General features: G+C 45.3%; 1 protein-coding gene across 12 annotated transcripts in view; it reads left to right on the top strand.

Moving 5' to 3' along the window:
* Positions 1 to 21,724, top strand: part of Dst (dystonin) — a 436,213-nt gene that overhangs the window by 91,070 nt on the left and 323,419 nt on the right. For 11 of the 12 annotated variants that reach the window (XM_037199850.1, XM_037199849.1, XM_028865355.2 and 8 more), the window contains exon 4: positions 17,840 to 18,047. In XM_037199850.1, the coding sequence (XP_037055745.1) occupies positions 17,840 to 18,047 (208 nt within the window). Of the gene's footprint in view, positions 1 to 17,359; positions 17,607 to 17,839; positions 18,048 to 21,724 lie in introns of those variants that run through there. The other variant, XM_028865361.2, reaches the window with a different exon arrangement.

Below are 21,724 nucleotides of genomic sequence, written 5' to 3'. Positions count from 1 at the left end.
GGACAAAGGAGTGGAGGCCAGGATTAGCTTGCAGAGGAGAGAACTGGAGAGCCAGAGATCACACTGGTGGTCACACTCTTGGACTGGCAGAACAGTTTTGGAATTTTTCAGATCCTGGTGATGTCATCATCAGGAGTGAAGCCTGGAGTGGCTGATGGAAGATGAAAACAGATGCACTGGGTGACAGCCTTCAAAATAGAGAAAAAGCAGTGAGTCAGAGGCTAACATCCCGGCCAGTTGCTGTGTGGTCAGGGCAGTAACCATTCAGGGGAAGAAGGGAACAGCAATGGGCATCCATTTCCTGGGATGTACACTAGGAGGTTCAGTCTGTGGGAGAGATGTCAAGGTTTGGAGAGCAAGTGTCGGTGTGTGTGGAACGATTAACGTAAGACACGCAGTCAAGATGATGTTTCCTGCAAGGAAGTCAAGCTTGTTGACAGGGAGATGAGAGAGGCAGAGAGCGCAGCAGAGGAGGAGGGGAACGGAGCAGCAGGTTGGTATGGTTGTGAAGAGAGTTCAAGTTAGCTGGACCTGTGCTGTGCTGATGGGCCTGTCTCTCTGAACATCCCAGCAAGTTCAGGGATGGATCCTGAGGACTGCTAAGGCAGCCCTGGATCCTTCCTTCGCAGATACGCTTCTAGCCAGGTGCTGTGTCTCCTTAGACACCCTGGCTTGTACTAGAGTCCATGACTTCCCCAATGGCCTCTAGGGGTGACTAGGACCTAAGCTAGTATTGTTTCAAAAGAAGTTTGGAGTTTAAACTTTTAAAATGACCTATAATCAAATGACTACAATGTATATCATTCCAAGTGAGAAGTTGCAGTTGAATTTTTATTTAATTGTACATTAGCAAAGTGTAAAACTATACAAAAATAATTTTAAGATTTAAAATTAAGCTAATAAAAGCCCTCTTACACACTTAATGGGAAAAGGTACCGCGTATGTCTCATCACATGTCTTCTGTGACATGAGGGAATCTTACAGATTTCAGATGCTCAGGGCTCTGTGAGCATCTTAAAGCATCTCTGGTGTGGGCTGCAGATAGGTCCTCAGCCTGCAGTTGTTACGAGGAGTGTATTTGTGTGGAGTTGAAGATGGTACCAGTAAAGGTTAACGTACACCTGCTTAGGTGGTTCTGGAGGGATCAGCGATTCTCAGGGAATCTCCCCTCTCAAGGGTATTAATTTTGGTGTTTACTTTTGGTGATTTGAGACCTGATTTTATTGTATCTTTGAGACTGCTAAAATATCACATTTTGAGATATATAGGGGTTGAGGTAGATGCACTGCCTTTATATCTGTATCATCCAGGGTAACCTCTTATTCATAGGCACACGTGATCTTCCTGCCTCATCCTTCTGGTATCTGGAAGTATAGACACCTAGTTGAGGAATGTCCTTGACAAGGACTTCGGAGCTATGAATGTAGTTGTGGTTGGCAATTTTCAGGGGGCAGGGTAGAGAGTAAGCGGGTTGAAGAAAGAGATTATGATGGGCTTAAGGTTCATGCATTACCTGCTCTCATAAATCTACTTCTTTGTCTACCATCTGATGATCCAGGCGATAAACACCCTTAAGTCCTCATTTATTTTATTTTATTTGTTTCTGTGAAAGTGTGTGTGTGTCATGTGTGCGTATGTGTACATGTGTGAAGATGCCCAAGAAGTCCTGAAGAGGGTGTCAGAACACCTTTAAGCCTCCATTTATTTTATTTTGTTTCTGTGAAAGTGTGTGAGTATGTGTGTGTGTGTGTGTGTGTGTGTGTGTGTGTGTGTGTGTGTGTGTGTTTGTCCATGTATGGGTATGTGCACATGTGGTTATGTGTACATGTGTGAGGATGCCCATGAAGTCCCGAAGGGGGTGTCAGATCTCATGAAGCTGGAGTTAGACATGCTTCCAAGCCACCTGATGTGGGTGCTGGGAATTGAACTGTGATCCTGTGTGAGAGCAGCAAGCACTTTTAACCACTGAATTGTCTCTCCAGCTCCTAACCCTCCATTCATTCATTTATTTTTACGTGATATGTCTTCTCCTTTATTTTATTATTTCTTAATTTTATTATTTATTTTTATGTTGATGGGTATTTTGCATGCATGTCTGAGCACCATGTGTATGCAGTGCCCATAGGGGCTAGAAGAGGGTGTTGGAAGAGTGCAGTTACAGATAGTTTTGAGTTGCCTTGTAGGTACTGGGAATTGAACCCTGGTTCTCTGGAAGAGCAGCCAGTGCTCTTAATCACTGAACCATCCCTCCCCCTACCCCCTACCCCCTACTTAAAACAAAAGCCAGGATCTTGTCAGTAAGCCACATCTACCCACCTGGCCTCCTTCTTTCCAGTGGCCTGTCTTCCTATTCTGGTTGACTGTCGTCTGAAGCATGCTCCTGCATACACATTTTTGTTTCCACAGATTACACTGCATCTCTGTTTATTCCTGAAAAACTCCAGTCTTCTATATTCATTTTCTTAACCTAGCACAGAGAGTTCTCGTACTTTACATAGACATATGGAACATTTCCCACGTACATTGTGTATTGCTCTGCCATTAGCCCTGTGTTACCTCCACAGATGCCTCTCCATCTCGTTTTCTCTCTAGATGGTTGTTCCTGTTTTCCTTACTGATTTGTATAAGTTCTTTATTCTCCTTTCACTGGCTTTTACTTATATTATTGGATAATTTGTGTTATATATCTGGTACTTATTTACATGAGGCTTTTATGGGTGTTTGTGCCTGTGACTCTGGTTTCACACACCAGGGCGCTTGTACCACTGTGTCTTTGGTGACTCTGTTAGGAGCTTATGTTTGATTGTGTTTCATCTGTGGTAATTTTCTGAGGTTCAGACTGAAGGTACATTTCTCCGAAGAGGGTACATTTTGCCAGACCTCAATTAGTCAAGAGGAGTCTAAAAATAAACTCTTAACTTTAGAGCTTTTCATGATGAGGGGGCATGAATGCGGGCCATGGAGGGCATGTGAGGACCAGCCTGAGGCTATGAAGTTTTTGTTTCCTGCTCTATCTGGCTTCAAAGTGGAGGCAGACAAGTGTCCTCAGTACACTGGGATGTTCTTGCTTTGTTCCTCTGGCTCATGTTTTCCCTGGCTTTGTCCAGGCTTTTAAAATTAGACCATTTTGGCCTGGTCTTCCGTTCACCAAGCAGGTGCTTGGATGTCAAGCGAAGCTTTAGGCTCAGAGGAAGCCAGGGGTGACCATGACATTTCTGTGCTCTTGCGTTTCTCTATCTAGCCTATGGATTCTATACCTTCTTGCTGCTCTGCATTTAAAAAACATATTACTGTTATTTTATCCACCATTTTTAGTTATTACGCAATAGGTTAGGAGGACCTCTTAGGATGTTAAGTCTAATATATCTGAAATATCGTCGTTTTGTATTTGTATGGCTAAGGACATTTCCCAAATGGGTAGCTCAGGTCAAGCCGTGGTACCCCCCAAATTCTGGCTTCCATTCCTAGAACTACTCTAGTTAATAATAATAAAAAAAAGGCATCGTGTCAAAGTATGCTAGCTCCCATCTGCCAAGATGTTGCTTTGGGTCCCAGTGTGGTTTTATTTCCGTGTGGGCTGTGCAGTCCCTTTGGCCAGCTGCTCCTCATCCCCTCGTATTAAAACAGATGGCACAGCCCCTCTGTTGCCCATGTAGAGTGGTGTGCGTGCCTGCCCAGGGGACGGGGAAGGTCTGTAGCTGCTGGTTTTCAAGTCCCAACTTCCAGCATATGCAATCCATAAATGAAGCTGATCAGCCTTCCAATCACAGTGTTTTATGGTCTGGGTTGAACATAAAACCACCTTAAATAAAGAAAATGTTCATGTGGTATTTTATGAGATAATGAAGAAGTAGTAGGTGTGGTCACCAAATTATTTTACCTTTATTTTATTCATTCATTTTTATTTGCTTTTGGCAGTGAACAACTTTGTAAAAAGTAGTATCACCATATAAATAAAAATAATTAAATTATTTGCTTTTTTTTTCAGGGCTGGGATTAAGAGGATATTTGCTGTCCCCTTTGTATGGGTACTATTCAGTACATAGCTCTATTTTTATCTTTAATTTATTAGCATTTAAACTTAACTCAGAATCAGTATATGAATAGACTATTATTTGGAAGAGGAAATACTACTGATATGAAATCTGGACGTCAAAAGGCCTTTCAAGGTAAAGAAAGGCTTTGTGAGTAGTTACAGAGCCTTAAGAACAGCACTGGTTTCTTGGTTGTCACTGTGAGGGAACAGTCTGAAGGGCCATGAACAGTGGTGCCACACAGGGTGACACGACCTGCTGGCTGAACACACTTGCTTCTGCGCACGCTGTTTTCCCGTCCTCAGACTGTGTTTAGCCAAACACACCTCGTTTTCTTATATCTGTAAATTAAAGTATATGTATTCTATTTATATGCTTTCTAAAAAGAAATGACCTTGACGGAGTCAAAATTAGTTTATAAAACTCAGACATTTTATATTAGAAAATTAATAATCTTCGGCCTTTATAGGAGCACTGAGCAGGCAACACAGTTCTCTGAAATTCATTTCTAATGTGCGGGCAATCCCTGTGACTCAGGCAGACTTTTCTGTTGAGCAGAGTGAAGGAAAGGAAGTCTGAGACACGGAGGTGGGTCTGGATACCAAGGAAGTGAGAAGCAGCCTGTTCTGAAGGGAGAGCACCGCTTTTTATAACCAGCGACCACCACTGTTTCCTCTTTTTAAATGTAAAGACTTTGTGGAAACTTGATTCGCGCCCTGAAGCTCCAGAGGAGTCTAGAAATGAGACTGGGAAAGAGATGTGATCATCGCCTCGTGTCAGCGGCGTTTCCGTTGGCTGCCCGTGATAATAATAGCAGCTGGCGTTTAGTAAATACAGTGAGTTTGGCACTGGGTTTAGGCAGTAACAGGATTGGCTTGTCTAATCTTAACAGGTAGATTGCTTTCTGCATTAGAAAACCAACATTCGAAAAGCCTAAGTAGCCTGTCCAAAGCTTCAGAGTCGCTTTGCCAGTCAGTGGTGAGTCTGGGCCAGGAAGCTCACATAGCTCTGCCACACTCGGGCCGCATTCAACCTTAGCATATGCATGATTATGAATTCGTTTTAACTGGGTTTTTTAAAATAGTTTTTTAATTGATTATTTTGGGATCTGAGATCATGCGCCCTCTCACCTCCCAGTCTTCCCATGTCCGTCCCTCCTCCCTTGTGGCTCCCCCCTCCCCCCCAAAAAAGTTCATTTTGTGTTGCCCATATACTCACTGGAACATGGGCAGATTCCTAGTGGCCAGCCCCCTAAGGGAGGATGAGTCTTTCTCAGCCAACCATCTTCTGCACCAGAAGCCATCAGCTGAGGAGAGCCAGAGGTAGTCAGAGCGGGGCGGGGCTAGCTCTCCCGAGAGGGGCGGGGCCACATCTTCCCACCCGAGGATATTAACATAGATTCAGGCGGCAGCCCCGACTGTGGGCATCCACATGGGTTTTTATGGTAACACGGGCAGCAGACGTCAACATGGCCCTTGGCCATATCAGGGCCACTGACCCCACTCATGACCCTCAGCGCTTGCACGGGCCATGAGCCTCAACGTGGTCTCAGATGGTTACACATGCCACTCACATCAGCCTGGCTAACCGAGGTAGAAAACCTGAGGACATCACCAAGGCATTGGGTAGTGGTGCCAGACTGCGTACGTACGTCCTGGGGCAGCAGCATGGACCATTGACACCTACATGGCCTCCGGTGGTATCATGGTCTTCGGTGGTCCTTCTAGGAGGTCCAATCCAGAAAGTGAACCTTTCCTCATCTCCGGCCTCCAGAGTTGCCCAGAGTCAGGGGGATCCCGCAGCTGGGCAGCAGGTTAGGGGGCTGAGTCTGCGTCTGCATAAGCCCCAGGCTGTTGAACACCATCTCATCGACCCTGCTGGGCCCCAGCAGCATGTGGACCTCAGCTCTCTCTCTCTCCTGACACTGCCAGCACATCTCCAGTTCCACCTCTGTCCCTAGCGCATGCTCCGCTCCAGTTTTGTATATTTCACCTCTCTCTCCATGGCTTATTTATTCTTTGCAGTGGCGCCCGCCCACCCTGGGCTGCGTATCCTGGGCGGGGTTCGGGTGGCTTCTGGCCAGCCAGGGCTGTCTGTCGTTTTAATTATGTTTTAAAGATTCAGTCTAGCTTCTGTGAGAATGACTGTGGGGACCAGGAAAGAAGTGAGGAGAGACCAGTTGGAGTTTAGACATGAGTTGGAAGAAGAGGAATGTGGCTCTTACTTGCTGAATGTCCACTGTGTACTTTATGGGTGCCCCTCCTATTAGTTTCAGTGGGCCGATTGTCCCTGTGTGCCACTTAACAGGACTAACGGCTCCAGTGGCTTAGGAAGTGGTTTGGGGTCCACGGCTGAGAGTGTAGGAGCGCTCTATGAAACCGGCAGCTTTGGCACAGCTTTTCAAGATGACAGGTGTCACTTAAAGTGTTCCATTGTATGCTAGGTTTGGTCTTAACGCTTGCATATATTAATCTGATCTGCATCACTGCTCTGACGGGAGACATTTATTCTCATTTTTAGATGAGTAATTCAAGGTTCACAAACATTTTTGTGAGTTATGTATACCAGAGTCACATAGCTAGAGTGAGACAGAATTGGGAGTGAAACCCTGTAAACACCCCACATTAAAGCCTTTCTTCTTCCTGTCACACCTTAACACTTCCCAGAATTCTTTCTGCGGCTTCCATTCTGGCAGGGAGAATTTTAACCGTGGCCCGCTTACTTGATGAGAAGACAAAGGCTTTATAAAATGGTGAGAAATTGTACTTCTCTTGCCCTTTCTCCCTCTAATCCCTTTCAGATGGTTCACACCTCCTCTTTGGAGGAAGTTGCTGACAAGTTACTAATTACTTAAGATGCATATCCACACTTTATTTATCCCTCTTCTCAGTGTGTGCATTTTACAAGCCCGTCACTGGCAGGGGAGCATGGAAAGAGGCACTCTAATGGAGCAGTTCAGACGTGGTGGCACCAGTGTGTGGTGGCAGATCTTCCGACTGTCAGATGACATCAGGACCCTGCTCCCTCCGGAGAACTGGAGGGGCAGGTGAGATGACCTGGAGTGCTGGGAACTGGAGGGCAGAAGCGGGCATGTTCACCCACAGATTCAAAGTTGGTGCTCCAGGCTGCAGAAGAACATTGTCTTCTCTAGTTTCTGACGTGAGCCAGCCTGGGTTTCTCTTAGGAAAGGACTTACTTGTCATTATAAATTCTGTCTCTGTGTTGGTGAAAATAACTCTAGGGAAAAATATGAAGTAGGCAACATTTTCTTCCTTTTCTCCAACAAGCCTCGGTTCCTTTTCTTTCTATCAAGATATTTTTCCAGGATATAGTCTGATGACCTCAAATACGAATGACTCATATTTCTTAATGTTTGATTAGAAATAAAAAGCTTTATATATATAGAATGAATTGTTATTGCTGGAATAAAGGGCATACTGTGCAATGTGATATGACGGGTTTCATATTACCTTTTTAATCTTCAAATGAAGTGCCGAGAAACATATTTAGTGTTGTGCTTTATTAGAGGCTCATTGTTATCACTTGGATAATGTCTAATATCCAGTGAAGATTGTGGTTGTCCACATTCAGAGTGCGAGCTTGTGGGGAGAGGTCAAACTCTTCCCTTGTGGGAGTTAGTTAGGAGATGAAGCACTGTGGCTTCTTAACTCAGGCAGGTAGATGCTCCTGCAGACTGTTTACAATTGAAAAACAGGAACCAGAGCAAGTGTTTGTGCGTCTCTAAAATGTAGTTGAGGGGATTCGTAAACACCTGGCAGCATCATGGGGAAGCCAGTTGTCCAAGTTCAGCTCATCAGAGATGAGCCAGTTAGACACATTGGTTATGGAACACACATGTCTGTGCATACACATACGCAAACACACAAGTGGATCCACAGACTTAACTTATTTAAGAAGTTAGCTGGGGCTAGGGAGATGGCTCAGTGGTTAAGAGCACCGAATGCTCTTCCAGAGGTCCTGAGTTCAATTCCCACAACCACATGGTGGCTCACAACCACTTGTAATGAGATCTGGTGCCCTCTTCTGGCCTGCAGGGACACATGCAGGCAGAATACTGTATACATAATAAATAAATAAATCTTTAAAAAAGAAGTTAGCTGAAGAGACTGTGGGAACGGCAGCGCTGAAATTTGTAGGGCAGGCTGGCAGCCTGGAAACTCAGGAGAGAGCTGGCCTAACAGTCGTGAGCCCAACCTCTGCATCACACTGAAAACTCAAGTAGGGCATCTGTGTCGCAGCCCTCCGGAAACGTCCGGAAACCTGAGTGTGTGCTCACAAGACCTCCTTCTGATTGATGTCTGCTGGTCTAAATGATAGGAGAACAATATCTACACTGATGTTTTACCCAAAACTGGGTACTGTGGCCTAACCACATCACACATTTTTCTTTATGGACACACAGGGCCAGTTCAGCTTTTCTTTCATTCTGTACAGTGTTTGTTTTTCAGATAAAATGCATCACTCTTTTTTTTGATGTTGCCATACATTTTGACACATTCTTTTTTTAATTGAAAATAATTTTTTTTTAATATGGCCAGGTGGTGGTGGTGTATACCTTTAATCCTAGCACTTGGGAGGTAGAGGCAGGTGGATCTTTGAGTTTGAGACCAGCCTGGTCTACAAAGTGAGTTCCAGGACAGCCAGGGCAGTTACAGAGAAACCCTGTCTCAGGGGGAAAAAAAGAATAAAAAAGAAGAGGAGAAGAGAAGAAATAATTTCCCATACAATACATTCTGATCACAGTTTTCCCTCCCCCAACTCCTCCTAGAATCTCTTCACTTCTCCACCCATCCAACTCTCAGGCTTTCTTTCTCTCTCTCTAAACAAACCAGAGTAAAAACAAAACAACAAAGAAAAAGCACAGTAACACACACATAAAGAAAACCCATAAAAACCATAAACTCAAAAACCCATAATATACAAGCAAAACAGCAACGAAAAATGCCCAAAGCAAAGTGATATATATAAAATAATATGAGATGAAAGTACCATTGAGTTCCTTTCGTGTTGGGCATCTCCAGCTTGGTTTGTATACCCAGTGAGGCTCCATTGGAGAAAACTAACTTTTCCTCTGCGAGGAGGTGACAGTGGCGGGTAGCTTCTGAGTTCTCAGCACTGGGACCCTGTCTTGCTTCAACCTGGGCCACACGCTCTGTGAGCTCACCAGTCCTGATGTGTTTTGACACATTCTTTGCTTATATTATTGTTAGAGGGAGCCTTACACCAGCTGGAAAGCCCTTGATGAGAAAAGGAGGATTAAAAACAAAACAGGCAATATTTCAGGGTCAGGAGGGCTGCCGGGCAGGGGAGGAAGGTCTGGGGATTGGAATTCACACAGCTCATCCATGCATGGTAGGAACAAGCAAGGAGAGCCAGGCGGCTCCGAGCTGGAGCAGAGGGCTGTAAGTGAGCAGGGCTGGGCTGTGGGTGCTGTGGATGAACGAGGGAATCCGCTCTATGAGCACAAAGGAATCAGTAAAGGGTCAGAAGAAATACGGTATTGTTGTTTTGTGTTTTTAAGCATAATAATATCATGGCTCCGAAGCTGCTGCAAGACTAATATTAACGTGACACACCTGTCACGGTCGGCGATACAGCTCTCGTGAGAAAGGTGGCAGTGCACACAAGGTCCATGCACTTCGTTCTCTGTCTACGTGAGGAGAGGACAGAGGACTGAGTGGTTCAGTGGGACTGTCACTGCGTGCTGTGACCTGTCCAGGTCCGGCACGCTGCTGACTGTTCCGGCCTCTGTAAGCCACAGCTCGCCATGGGCCTGTCACTGTCCCTTGGAGGTCGCCGTCTTCCTAACCTCGTCTTAAGGCAGTTAGAATGACCATGTGCCTTCACAGTTCCAGCCTCCAGACTGCTCCTTGTGTGGATTGCTTGGGACCCACCTGCTCTTCTCTCTTCTCTGGCTCCCGTACTTACGCATTTCTGCTTAATTTCCAATGTTCTCACTGGCCATAGTGAAATTCCTTCCTTTACTACCCTGTCAGCCACAGCTCAGCCAGCCTTCCACTCAGTTTTCCTTTTTCTGTTATCTAAATATTTCTCCGTTCCATCGTTCCCCTCCATCGCTAATCTCGGGGATATAGTTCAAGCTTTCAGTATTTATTGCCCAACGGGTCTATTCGTTACCCTTCTGTAATTATCTTACTACCTGGTAACAAGCAGGTGGTAGTGAGCAGCACACAAATGCATTCTCTTTTTCCCTGGCTTTAGAATAATTCCAGATAACCTTAAAAATGACTACTACCACTGCTACTACTATTCATGCATGAGTGCTCTTGCCATGGTGCGCATGTAGAGGTCAGAGAACAGCTTTCGGGGCGTTGGTCCCCCTTCCCATAGGTTCTGAGAATCAAACTCAGGTCATCCAGCTTGCACAGCAACTGCTTTTACCTGCTAAGCCATCTTGCAGGCCCCAAAGTAACCTTAAAAAATAAGAAAATAGTGCAGGGTGGGGGGAGAAAAAGAGGCATTTTTAGCTCTGGTTGGAAAGTGTTCCTCCTTGAATCCCAGTGGACATGGGTCCCACCTGCTAAAGCCACGCTGCAAGAACCGGGGTTCTAATGTGCATGAGGAGCAGCTACGGTCTAGACAATGAGACACTGTGGTGTGAGATATATTATTCATTTTTGGTTTTGTTTCAACTCAAGTTCTAACTTCTAGAACTCTATGGCTTTCAAAATGGCCCCCACTTCTTCCACTTCACTGTGGAGGGTTGTAATGTCCCATCAGGTGTATGCCAAAGTATAAAGGAATGGGAGCAGACATTTGTGGCTTCGGGTTGTGCCTGACTCCTGGGCTCCATTCCCCGTGACCTCCTCCGTAGAACCTTTAGACTGCTTCTGGGTTATGATCTGATCCCTGTAGCCTTTGAAAATTTGACTCTGTTCCACTCAATAGCCCTTCCTCTTTGGATCTGTTTCTAGGACTTTAGAAGTTCTCAATTGAGGCCCCACAGATGCTCCCCCTAGCCTAAGGGTACCTTTATGGTTTTTAGGGGGCTGGGGAACCTGTTTTCGTCTAGAGACCTGCACCTCTGTGTACAGTTTTAGTCTTAACAGGTCAAGGTTAGTAAACATTAAAAAACAGGTGTTCTCTTGCAGGCTGATTTTGCTCCCTGCCCTGTCCTATACTTTCTATAGGGAGAGCTAGGGAGGGAGGAGCCCATGTTACTTTATGAGAGAAAGATCTATTGCGAAGATGTGGAGAAACGAGGCAGCCCTTCTGGATGCAGAGGCTTTGAGCCAGCCATAGTTGATCTGGCTGGATCTCTGAGTTGATCTGACTGGCGCATCTTAGGGAGAAACTAAATGCTGGTGAAGGGATTTAGAATGCACTTAACATGAACGTCCTGGTGGGCTTGGTGGTGGTGATGTGTGGTTGGATTGGCCTAGAGTTCAGCACCCCTGCTAGGTTGAGTTTTCCACCACACTAGCTCAGAGGCAGTGCGTCTCCTTGTGCCCAGCCATGGTTAGTTACTAGGTTCCAGTCAAGCGTTGTTTAAAGTGGCAGAATTGTCTTCTTAATGCACACGTGGCAGCTTTTCCTTCTGAATGGGAAGTGAGGTTCCTGAGTCCCGACGTTTCAGGCATTGTTTCAGTGCAATAGCAAAAGTTGTGCGTGTGTTTCCATGAAGAAGTGATTCTTGACTTAATAACTGCTGCAAGTGAGAGCATCAGTTTGTGAAAGCTGCTAGCAAAAGCAATTTTCTGCAATTTCATTAAGGAAAACAGGTAATGAAAATGGAAGCATAAGGACCCATAAAGACACAACCTTCCTTACATGTCAGTAGGGAACAATTAAGCATCTACAGTTTTAAAAATGCTGTTATGCTGGTACATTTAGTCTTTTACTGTTATCTCTAGTAGTGGAAACAGTGAATTAAAAAAAAAAAAAAAGGAGTATGTTGGAAAGACACAAGGGTATCCCCAAACAGCAGAACGTTTTAACTGCTAAGTCTGGAAAGGACAGAATAGGGAATTTGATGGACTTTGTCTCTTGAGAGACTGCAACAGTCATACAGTCATCCTGGTTCCCGCTGTCAGTCTACCGCTCTTGGATCAAGGAAGCAGGAGTAGGTAACATCACCTAACAGCTAAGATGTAAAGAACGCCCTTTCTTCTGCCGCCATTACAACTGTGCACACTAGCACTGCGGTGTTTCCTGTTTCCCAGATGAAACAATGAAAGCCCACGGGAGCCAGGCAATTTTCTCAAGGTCACACGGGTATTAGCCAGCATTCACCCTGCCCTAATATATGCAACTTCAGATTTCTGCGAGACAGCGTAGATGGCAGATGGGCTGTGGTCTCTGCCAAGGGGCTGCTTTTATGCCTCAGGGTGTACACAAGATGTGACCAGAGCCCTTATCTCCTTTCTAACAGGAACCGTACCCACATCCCGGTTATGAAGTAGTACTTAGAATCAAAGTCTCTCTCGTGACATTGAGTAGGTGGGTAAATGCAGGTGAATTCAAACCAGCAGGAAGCCAGTCGGTGTCCAGGGAGATTCCTGGGAAGCATGAGCCAGCATCCGTAGTCTCATACAGTTCTCTAACATTTCCTGGGAATTAAAGATACTTACTGTAATGGAGGAGATTAACTCAGCACTTAGAGAAAGTTGATGTCACCTGGTGTTTATTGGATACCCATTTAACTGAAATATTTGATAGCTGCCTCCTTTTTGTCTTTTTCTGTTCATCCTCTATAGTTTCTGTTTTATTAAAAACAGTTGGAGCTGGAGAGATGGCTCAGTGGTTAAAAGCACTAACTGCTCTTCCGGAGGTCCTGAGTTCAATTCCCAGCAACCACATGGTGGCTCACAACCGCCTGTAATGAGATCTGGTGCCCTCTTCAGGCCTGCAAGGACACATGCATGCAGAACACTGTATACATAATAAATAAATAAATCTTTAAAAAAAAAAAAAAAAAAACAGTTGGAGCTGGGCGGTGGTGGCACACGCCTTTAATCCCAGCACTTGGGAGGCAGAGCCAGGGGGATCTCTGTGAGTTCGAGGCCAGCCTGGGCTACAGAGCGAGATCCAGGAGAGGCACCAAAACAACAGAGAAACCCTGTCTCAGAAAAAACAAACAAACGAAAAACAAACAAACAACAAAACAAACCAAACCACTTTCCCTCCCATTCTGCTGCTTAGCATCGTGCCTCCTTCCTTCCATCCTTTATCTTTCCTTTATTCTCTGAATACAATGAATTAATGACAGACTTCTCATACCAATGTATCATTAAAGAAAGGAAAAGGGCCAGATGAAGACTGTGTCAGAATGAAAAGCTCATGTGTTCCACACCTGAATTTTCATATAAAGTCTCCTTAGTGTTAAATATTTGCAATTAATTTGCCTTTGAAAACTGCCAGGCTATCCGGGCGGTGGTAGCACACGCCTTTAATCCCAGCACTCAGGAGGCAGAGCCAGGTGGATGTCTGTGAGTTCGAGGCCAGCCTGGTCTAAAAAGCAAGATCCAGGACAGGCACCAAAACTACACGGAGAGAAGAAACCCTGTCTCGGAAAACATAAAAAAAAAAAAAAAGAAAGAAAAAAGAAAAACAAACAAATAAACAAAAAGCCTAAAAGCCTGCCAGACTGACCCCAGGACACCCACTTACGCCAACCTTTGCCAGCCCTTGGCAATCCTGGGTAGCATTCTCCCAGAGTTGTGCCGTGCTACAGTTTGAGTTTGGTGGTCCAGTCAGAGTCCATGATTCCCTTGTAATTGACTTTCTGTATGAGTGTTGCTGTAGTATTCCCAGAAGATACATTTGAAGCTGAATTTGTAAGGACAGATACTTACTTGTAAGTCTGCTATTTTATCCCTCTGTACTTCCGGCAGCTCTCAGATTCCTTCAAGGAAGGAGCCTATAGATAGGTAAGATAGATTTTTAACTGACTGACAAAAACAAACATCACCGTAAAATGCAAGATTAAGTATTGTCTAGTTGCAGAAGTGTCTCTGTATTTCAGTTTGTGGTTACGATTTGTTTCTCTTGTGGGGCTTTTTTCAGAGATGTGTTTGCTTTTCTTTTTGGTAAATTATTTAAAATGTTCTTCCTACAAAAAGTCTACTTGTAGATACTTAAATATAAACTAGTCTTTGATGTCTGTATTTTCATACCTTTGTCTTTTGAGGTAATTCTTGCTGTATAGCCCATTGCCTTTGGAGGGTACCCAGTGCCAAGACAATTTCCTGGCAGTTTTTCACAGACCAGGCTGTGCAGGCTGGGCCGCATCCAGTTAGGCAGTACCACTGTCCTGGGACTTCAATTAAAAAGTTATTGTTCATTTTAAAATGTCACATTATGTAATTATCCCGGCATTAGAAGAGTTGGGTTGTTTTTGTACCACGTAAATGAACTGGCTATCAGGAAAGTTAGAGCGAATCATTTAGTGATCTAATTTGATTGTTAAAATTGGTTTAGTTTCCCAGGTTGTAGAAGACACAGCTCAGGGTTGTTTATCACAGCCTGGTGTTTTTATTTATTTTGGTTATAGTGACTCTACATGAGCACAGAGGTAGTGCCCACCCATTTATGGGGGAGGGGGAGACAAAATGTCAGCCTTGTCTTCACAGCCCAAGTCACCCTTTCCCTTTCTGGTGAACTACTTCCTTCCTAGTCCGCATGTTATCAGCAAATGGTGATGACAGAGGGGGCTGTGAATTGGAGTCCTAACCCCGGGGTCAGGGGGCCAGAGAATCCTATACATTTGCTAATGCGGTTCAGTGTCAGTGTTTGTTTGCTTTGCCCTGGGAGGAGGCTTCAGTGGGCTCCGCTTACATTTTAGTGGTGCTCATGAGCCCCAAAGTAAGAGTTTCCATATCTGATATTTTCTCTGGACATTTCCTTTTGGTGATTTTTTTTGTTTGAATTTAAAAATTGTAAGAAACAAATGAAACATGATGCTTTCTCATTGCCCAGAGATAACCACTGTTTAATAATACTATATCATCAGTCTTTATACACACAAGTGGGTACACATATGTGTATGGATTTTTCAAGGTTTCATTATATATGAATTATTTCCTCTTTGTTAAATGTAGATGAACGTTTTTGGTTCCTTGCTGCAGAGTAACCCATCGGGTAGATACAGAGTATTTAATTAATCCTCTTTGGATGCACATGGATATTTGTATTCTGATAGGAGTCAATCTTTAGGCAACCAGTAGAATAAGAAATAGGAACCTGGGGCTTTTGCTGCGCCTAGGAGCCTTTTTCCTTTGTCCTACTGTTTGAAGCCCCCATCAAAGGTTTGGGTCAGAGAACTGTTTACTTTCCTCCAAACAAGTAAAACGCAGTAATGTTCGTTCTCATACTATTTCTCCAGCCCCGAGGTAGTGACATGATTTGGCAAGTCATTGCAGATCAATAAGGAATAGAAAAATTTATATGAGCTCTCCACTTTGAAGTAGCATCATTTAAATATAGTCTCAATTTTCAGCTTTCAGATGGGCTTTAATTTTGTAGAGTGCACCTCCAGTTCTAAAAGTGATTGTGTGTGTGTGTGTGTGTGTGTGTGTGTGTGTGTGTTTGGAAAAAAGTATAATGCTCTAACTGTCAAAAGTCTTGAACCCTGTAGACAGGAAGGGACACTACTGCTTATAAACATGTCGGACATAAATGTGTGTGGTCCACGTGTCCCTATAGTAAACTTGGTCCTGGTTATTCTTTTCTCACTGTTCTCTCTCATCTAGTTATCAAGGACATGAGCTGATTAGAGGCTGTGCCAGTCAACACCCTTGGGTCCAGGGTACTAACTGTTCCCATCTGGCTGTAGGTGATTAATAGTGTTGGTGTCATGGCATAAATCACATTTTGTTGTTCAGTCAGCTGAGACTCTGACCATTAAAAAAATTTACTCTGCAAAAATCAATAACCCGTGGTTTTTGGAAAGGAGCAGTTATCCCTTCTACCTCAGTAGAGATTAACCAATTACTGGTCTCACTAGATAGTGTGGACGTAGAATCTCAGAGATAAAGGATGACCTTAAGAAAGTAGGAAGCCTTTTTGAGGAACACAGGGCCACCAAAGAACCCCAGTATCCCTGCAAAGTCCTTAAGAGTGTCACCCTTCCCTTTCGACTCCACCAACAACAAACCTCAGATATCTAACTCAAGCTGAATTTTCAGAGAAGCTTGGGGAAATAAATTGGGTTGGTAACTGCCAAAGTCCACACACAGCTCTTTCCATGGGCGGTAGCTTAAAATACAGAAATTCAGCTTTATTTATTTACTTTCTTCAGGTCTGCGTACTGCCTGCCTATTACTAGGAAAGTGAACATAAACTAAATAAATCCTAGCATGTCTCGTTTTGTAGGGCTGTACGAACATTTACAATAGTAGCTTTGGCCACCAACAGCTGTGGTTTGAATGGAAGGCGGTCAGGTCAGTGGTCCTGATTCGGTTATCGTCTGTTTCACAAGCCGTGTGTGGGTGGGTGCTCTGGATGTTGCTTCCACAGCCCATTGGTGCGCAGTTGCTAGTGTTTTTGCCTCAACTTGGAGCCTGCTACACCCAGCTGATTTCCGCCGGCCGCTTGCTGCTTGGGAATCCATGGCTACAACTTGCATCTCTAGGAATTCAAGTTATGCGCGTCTGGCATCTTCACCTTGAGCCTCAGCAAAGAGGCAAATGAACACTTGCCCCTTCAGTACTTTTTAGACTTTTTAATCTAGTCCACAGCACAGATATTCGGCATCTTTTCTCCCTGAGCTGCAGGCTGTCTCAGACACAATCTAATAAAAAAGGAATAACACCATGGGCCTTTTTATGGAGAAAAAAAAAAAAAAAAATCCCGAGCCTGTGGGTACCAAGCTCCTGCTGAATCCGGGAGGGATAGCCTTTAGGCAAAGTGTTTTTGGTAAAAGTCTGTGTTTCTCATCTTACTCTGTGATGGCTGCGGCTGAGAAGAGCTGGGCTTCCTGTCACTGCCCTGTGCCCTTCTCATTTACATTATTGGCAGTTGTTCCCTGCTGGAAGTCTAAATTATCTCAAGAACTCTAAACTGAGTTCAGATGTTTGTTTATTGGCGTTGCCTTCGGCTTTTGAAAACAGGCTTTTGTGTTCTCCCAGTCTTAAGAAAAGGCTCTTCTCAGAATCAGCCCTCCCTCCCTCCCTCCTCGCCCTTTTCTGGGAACCTGCTTCAGTCTCATGCAGCAAATTAAATAAAGAGGACCCGGGGCTCAAAAACTGGTTAAAAGGAGGTTCCTGAGCCCCGGCAGCGGCTTGAAGCGGAAAGGAGGTGGGACCCAACATCCTGCATTTGTGCTTTGTTTTTGAAACTTAAAGTTAGTTGCCGTAATGAATTAACCAGAAGGCTAGTAATGGAAAATGTTTCTCCCGTCCTGGTGGGGGAGCCAGATACTGTAGATTTGTCACAGGAAGGCTGTTGATTCTGGCTTCATTGTTGGTTGGGCCAGTCATTTGTTGAGCTGGTGGCTGGAGCGCAGGCCACACACTTCTTCCTTCTGGTCTTCATGCATTGGGACTGCTTGCTTATTGTTTCTATTGGAGCCGACTTGGCCAAGAGAATATGGTGAGCCCCGGAGTCCGTCTTGTTTTTATTTGCGTGTGTGTTCTCTGGGGGGCAGAGCAGTTTGGTGGCGGGGAGGGGGCCGAGTTATCGTAATTGATGATCGTTTGTGAGCGAGGATCGTCTGTGAGCATTCTGTCGCTAATGCTTTTCCTGCGTAATTGATGATCGTTTGTGAGCGAGGATCGTCTGTGAGCATTCTGTCGCTAATGCTTTTCCTGTGTCATCCTCCTCAGAGCTCCGGGAACGCGTCCTACCGCTGCTCCATGTCCTCCTCTGCGGATTTCTCTGATGAGGATGATTTCAGCCAGAAATCTGGCTCAGCATCTCCAGCTCCTGGAGACACCTTACCCTGGAATTTGCCTAAACATGAGAGGTCCAAAAGAAAGATTCAAGGGGGCTCGGTGCTGGACCCGGCTGAGAGGGCTGTGCTTCGGATAGCAGGTAAGTGGGGGAGGGGATGGAGTGGCGATCGGGGGTGACAGAAATTCCCCCATCTGTTCCCTGGCGCTGTATCTGCAAGCTGATGCACTGGGTAGAAATTTGTCTCAGGTGGGGGAGGAACTGACCATGTTTACTTCACGGAGCGCCTTGCCTGCCTGCGCTGGTGACTAAGCTGTTTGGCTGTGCTTTCTGGTTGGATGAATCGATAGATTCTTAAAGCAAGCAGATATTTACAGGTATCTGTGTTCAAGTTTGCTGTTGATGCACACTAACCATCAAGGCAACCTGAGAGTGCTAATACCGTTGACTTTCTGGAGTATTTTGCTAGAGGCTGTGGGAGGCCAGCCTTGGTTTTCTTTTTTCCTGCCCAAGGGCACAGAGCTACGCAGGTCTAACTCAAGTCTCATGGTTTCTGGTACCTAGGATGCTGGGCACAACCCAACAATTTGGATGTCTTTTTTTTTTTTTTTTATGTAGCTTTTCTGTGAGCATCATGTGGCCATAGGGGCTTTGTGTCCTTAGTGTTTGTGAGGGGGCCATCATGTACTCCGGATTAATGAATGCATGGGGAGGTGCCAGTGTTTCTGCCCTGTGTTGTGGGGTGTTCCCTTGCATTGGCCATACAAGCCGAACGAGAGGGATAGCTTGTTTTACATAGCTGAAAACTGAGAACACCCAGGAAAGCAGCTTTCAGGCCCTGTAGTTCCCATGGGGCTTGTGCTTATGTACGGGTCCTCGGGCAGGAGAGTGGCTTCCGGGTGGATAGTTCTGCATTCCTTTAACAGTTTTTTTTTTTTTTTTTCTTGGAAATGGTAATAGGGCTGGATGGACTGGGTATGTCTCTGGAGATTCACTTACAAAGGCCAAAGGCCAAAGGCCAGATGTTCAGGCCTGCTTCTCTCTCCCCGTCCCCAGTTGTAACTAGGCAGGAGTTGGGGGCTGTGCGCTCATAGTTTCTTCTGCTTTTCCTTCCCAGGTAATGCAAAACTGGGGCTTTGATTTCAGCCGCCCCGGCAGCCTAGAGCCTCCATAGGGTACCCCCAGTGGGAATTTTTTGATTATAAGAAAAACAAACAGCCTGGCCAGTCACTCTGTAGTCAGGGTTTCTGGGGCAACAGCCCTGAGCTTCTTTTGGCTTCTGCTGTGAGATGCTGGCTGGTGTCACCCAGCCTTTGAGGAGGAGGGGTGGGGCAGGAAGGGGAAGAGGATGGGGGAGGATGGCAGCTGGAAGCCAAGCGAGAGAGAGGTGGTTTGGGCCTGGGCTCTCCTGCCCTCCTGTCTGGAAGGGTTTAGTCATCAGGCCCGCCTCTGTCCTGTGGAGAGCCCCCTGCAGCTCTGACCCTCAAGGGAGGGGAGGGACACTGGCAGACCCAAAGGACAGAGGTGAAGGGAAGGTGTGTGCAAGCTCTCGGGGCCTGTGGCAAGCCCAGGGTACCAGAGCAGGATGCCTGTTCTGTGCAGTTCTGTTGGTGTTTTGTTTTTTGTGCGTTTGTTTTTGTTGGTTTGTTTTGATAACTGTATAGCCCTGGCTAGCCTGGGACTCTGGATGTCCATCAGGCTGGCATCAAACTCTTGGAGATCTGCAAGCTTCTGCCTCTTGAATGCTGGGATTAAAGCCATGCACCACCACACCCGACACCATGTAGTTTTTGCAGGAGGTGGATGTTTCGTTTGTGTCGGGCGGAAGGAGCTTATGAGATAGATAGAGGCAGGTAGGTGTTTGTCCGTGGTGATGTGATTGCATATACTGCAGAACATATTACCAGGCCTGTGTCACTTACCCACCAGCGGGCACTGAGGGTGGAGAAGACATGGAGGGGCTGGGGACAGTAGTGCTGCAGACCTGAGGGCAGAGGCCAGTGCTGTTCGTTGTGAAATGCCCACTGAGTCTGAGGTGGGTTCCTGAGGCGTCGAAGCGTCTGCTTCTAAAATCATACAAACTCTTCAAACATAGAATAAAACAAAGCGAACAACAAACGGTATGGAAGTGTAGAGGCACATGACCGCTTTTTAAAATATTGATAAAACTACATTTGCTATACAAACCATAAATGACAATCCCACATGGAGGGCAGAGTTGGAGGCCCGTCCACAATGTCTCTTTACTCGCTTGTGTGTCTAAATGAGGAGATTCAGGTATATTATGTATCAGACTGGCCACCGTGTACCCATGGCAATGAGGGTGTAGTCTATCCAAGGGAACCAGGTGGTAGGGAGAGTTGGAAAGCGTGTCACTAAGACGTCCACTTCTAATTGTACAACACATTTTACACTCTTCTTGAAACTCAAGTGCAGTTCAGGAACAGGGAGAAGTCTGCGGTGCTCATTTTAGTAGTAAAAGAGGTAAGAGTTCACCGTATGTTTTAAGGCCATTAAAAAGGTAGAGCTGTTTGTGAAATGTCCCCTGAGTCAGAAAGCCACGCAGGCGGCAGGATAGCTTAATTCTGTAGTTAACACAGTCGTTGAGCTTCTGCAGGAAAGTGCAGAATGGAGCACAGTTGTGCCTTTAAACAGTCTTAGTGAATGTGACAAATAAGTGGGTTGCCAGACAGTAACAACATGCTTGCAGAGATTAGCCCTCATGGCTGGACGCACCTAATATTAAAAGAACCCGGAGGAGTCTAATTAACCTTGGGGAGAAGGGAGATGTGGGAGGCTCCTGGAAGGGTGTTGAGAGGAAGCACCACTTGATCCGAGATCAAAAGAGCTTGATAGAATTAGGGTGACAGGGGAGGCCACTTCAAAGGGATGGGACTTCATGGACAAAGATTGGGGACTTGTGTAAAAGTGCAGCTAGCTGAGCATAGGGATCGCAAGGAGTGGTAGAAAGTACATTGGTGCTGGCCTGAGCCCCTGGGGCTGCTCCCTCCGTGCACAGTGGAGAATCTCAGAAAGGTTTGGAAGCAGCGCTGTGATGTAATCAGGTTTGTGTGCTAGGAAGTCAGCGGGGATGGTGACATGTTTCTGACACTTTATTAATCTCTGCCTACAGAGAGCTCAGTGGTGGAGCATCTGCCTTGGTTGCCCAAGGCCCTGGTTTGATGCACAGTACTGAAAAACAATATTTACTATAGTTTTATTATATTAAAATCTGCAGTTACAGGAATTCACTTTCTCTTTCCCAGGATCACAGTGAGATTGAGTAATAGGTAGAGGGGGGCTTTGTAACACTTACTATATAAATGCATTTTATATGTGACTAGTACAGATCTGCTGTCCTTAGCTGTGGGGTATTGTCAATTAGGTTTTCCATCTTGAAATTACCTGTAAACATACTTGGTTCTTCAGTGATAATGTTATAAAATGAGAATTTTTTGATTTATTTATCAGTGTTCTGCCTGCCCGCCAGAAGAGGGCACCAGATATCATTACAGATGGTTGTGAGCCATCATGTGGTTGCTGGGAATTGAATTCAGGACCTCTGGAAGAGCAGCCAGTGCTCTTAACCTCTGAGCCATCTCTCCAGCTCCAAAAAGGAGAATTTTTACAGTTAGGATTGGCTCATTGGAGCAGTGGTTCTCAACATGTGGTTCTCTTGGGGTAGCATATCAGATATCCTGCACATCAGATATTTACATTATGATTCATAATAGTAGCAAAATTACAGTTATGAAGTAGCAATGAAATAATTTTATGGCTGGGGTCTCCACAACATAAGGAACTGTATTAACGGGTCA

Source organism: Peromyscus leucopus, chromosome 16_21, assembly GCF_004664715.2.
Source record: "Peromyscus leucopus breed LL Stock chromosome 16_21, UCI_PerLeu_2.1, whole genome shotgun sequence".
Lineage (NCBI taxonomy): Eukaryota > Metazoa > Chordata > Mammalia > Rodentia > Cricetidae > Peromyscus > Peromyscus leucopus.
The sequence above is the reverse complement of the archived record's forward strand: the minus strand, read 5'-3'. Positions and strand labels throughout refer to the sequence as shown.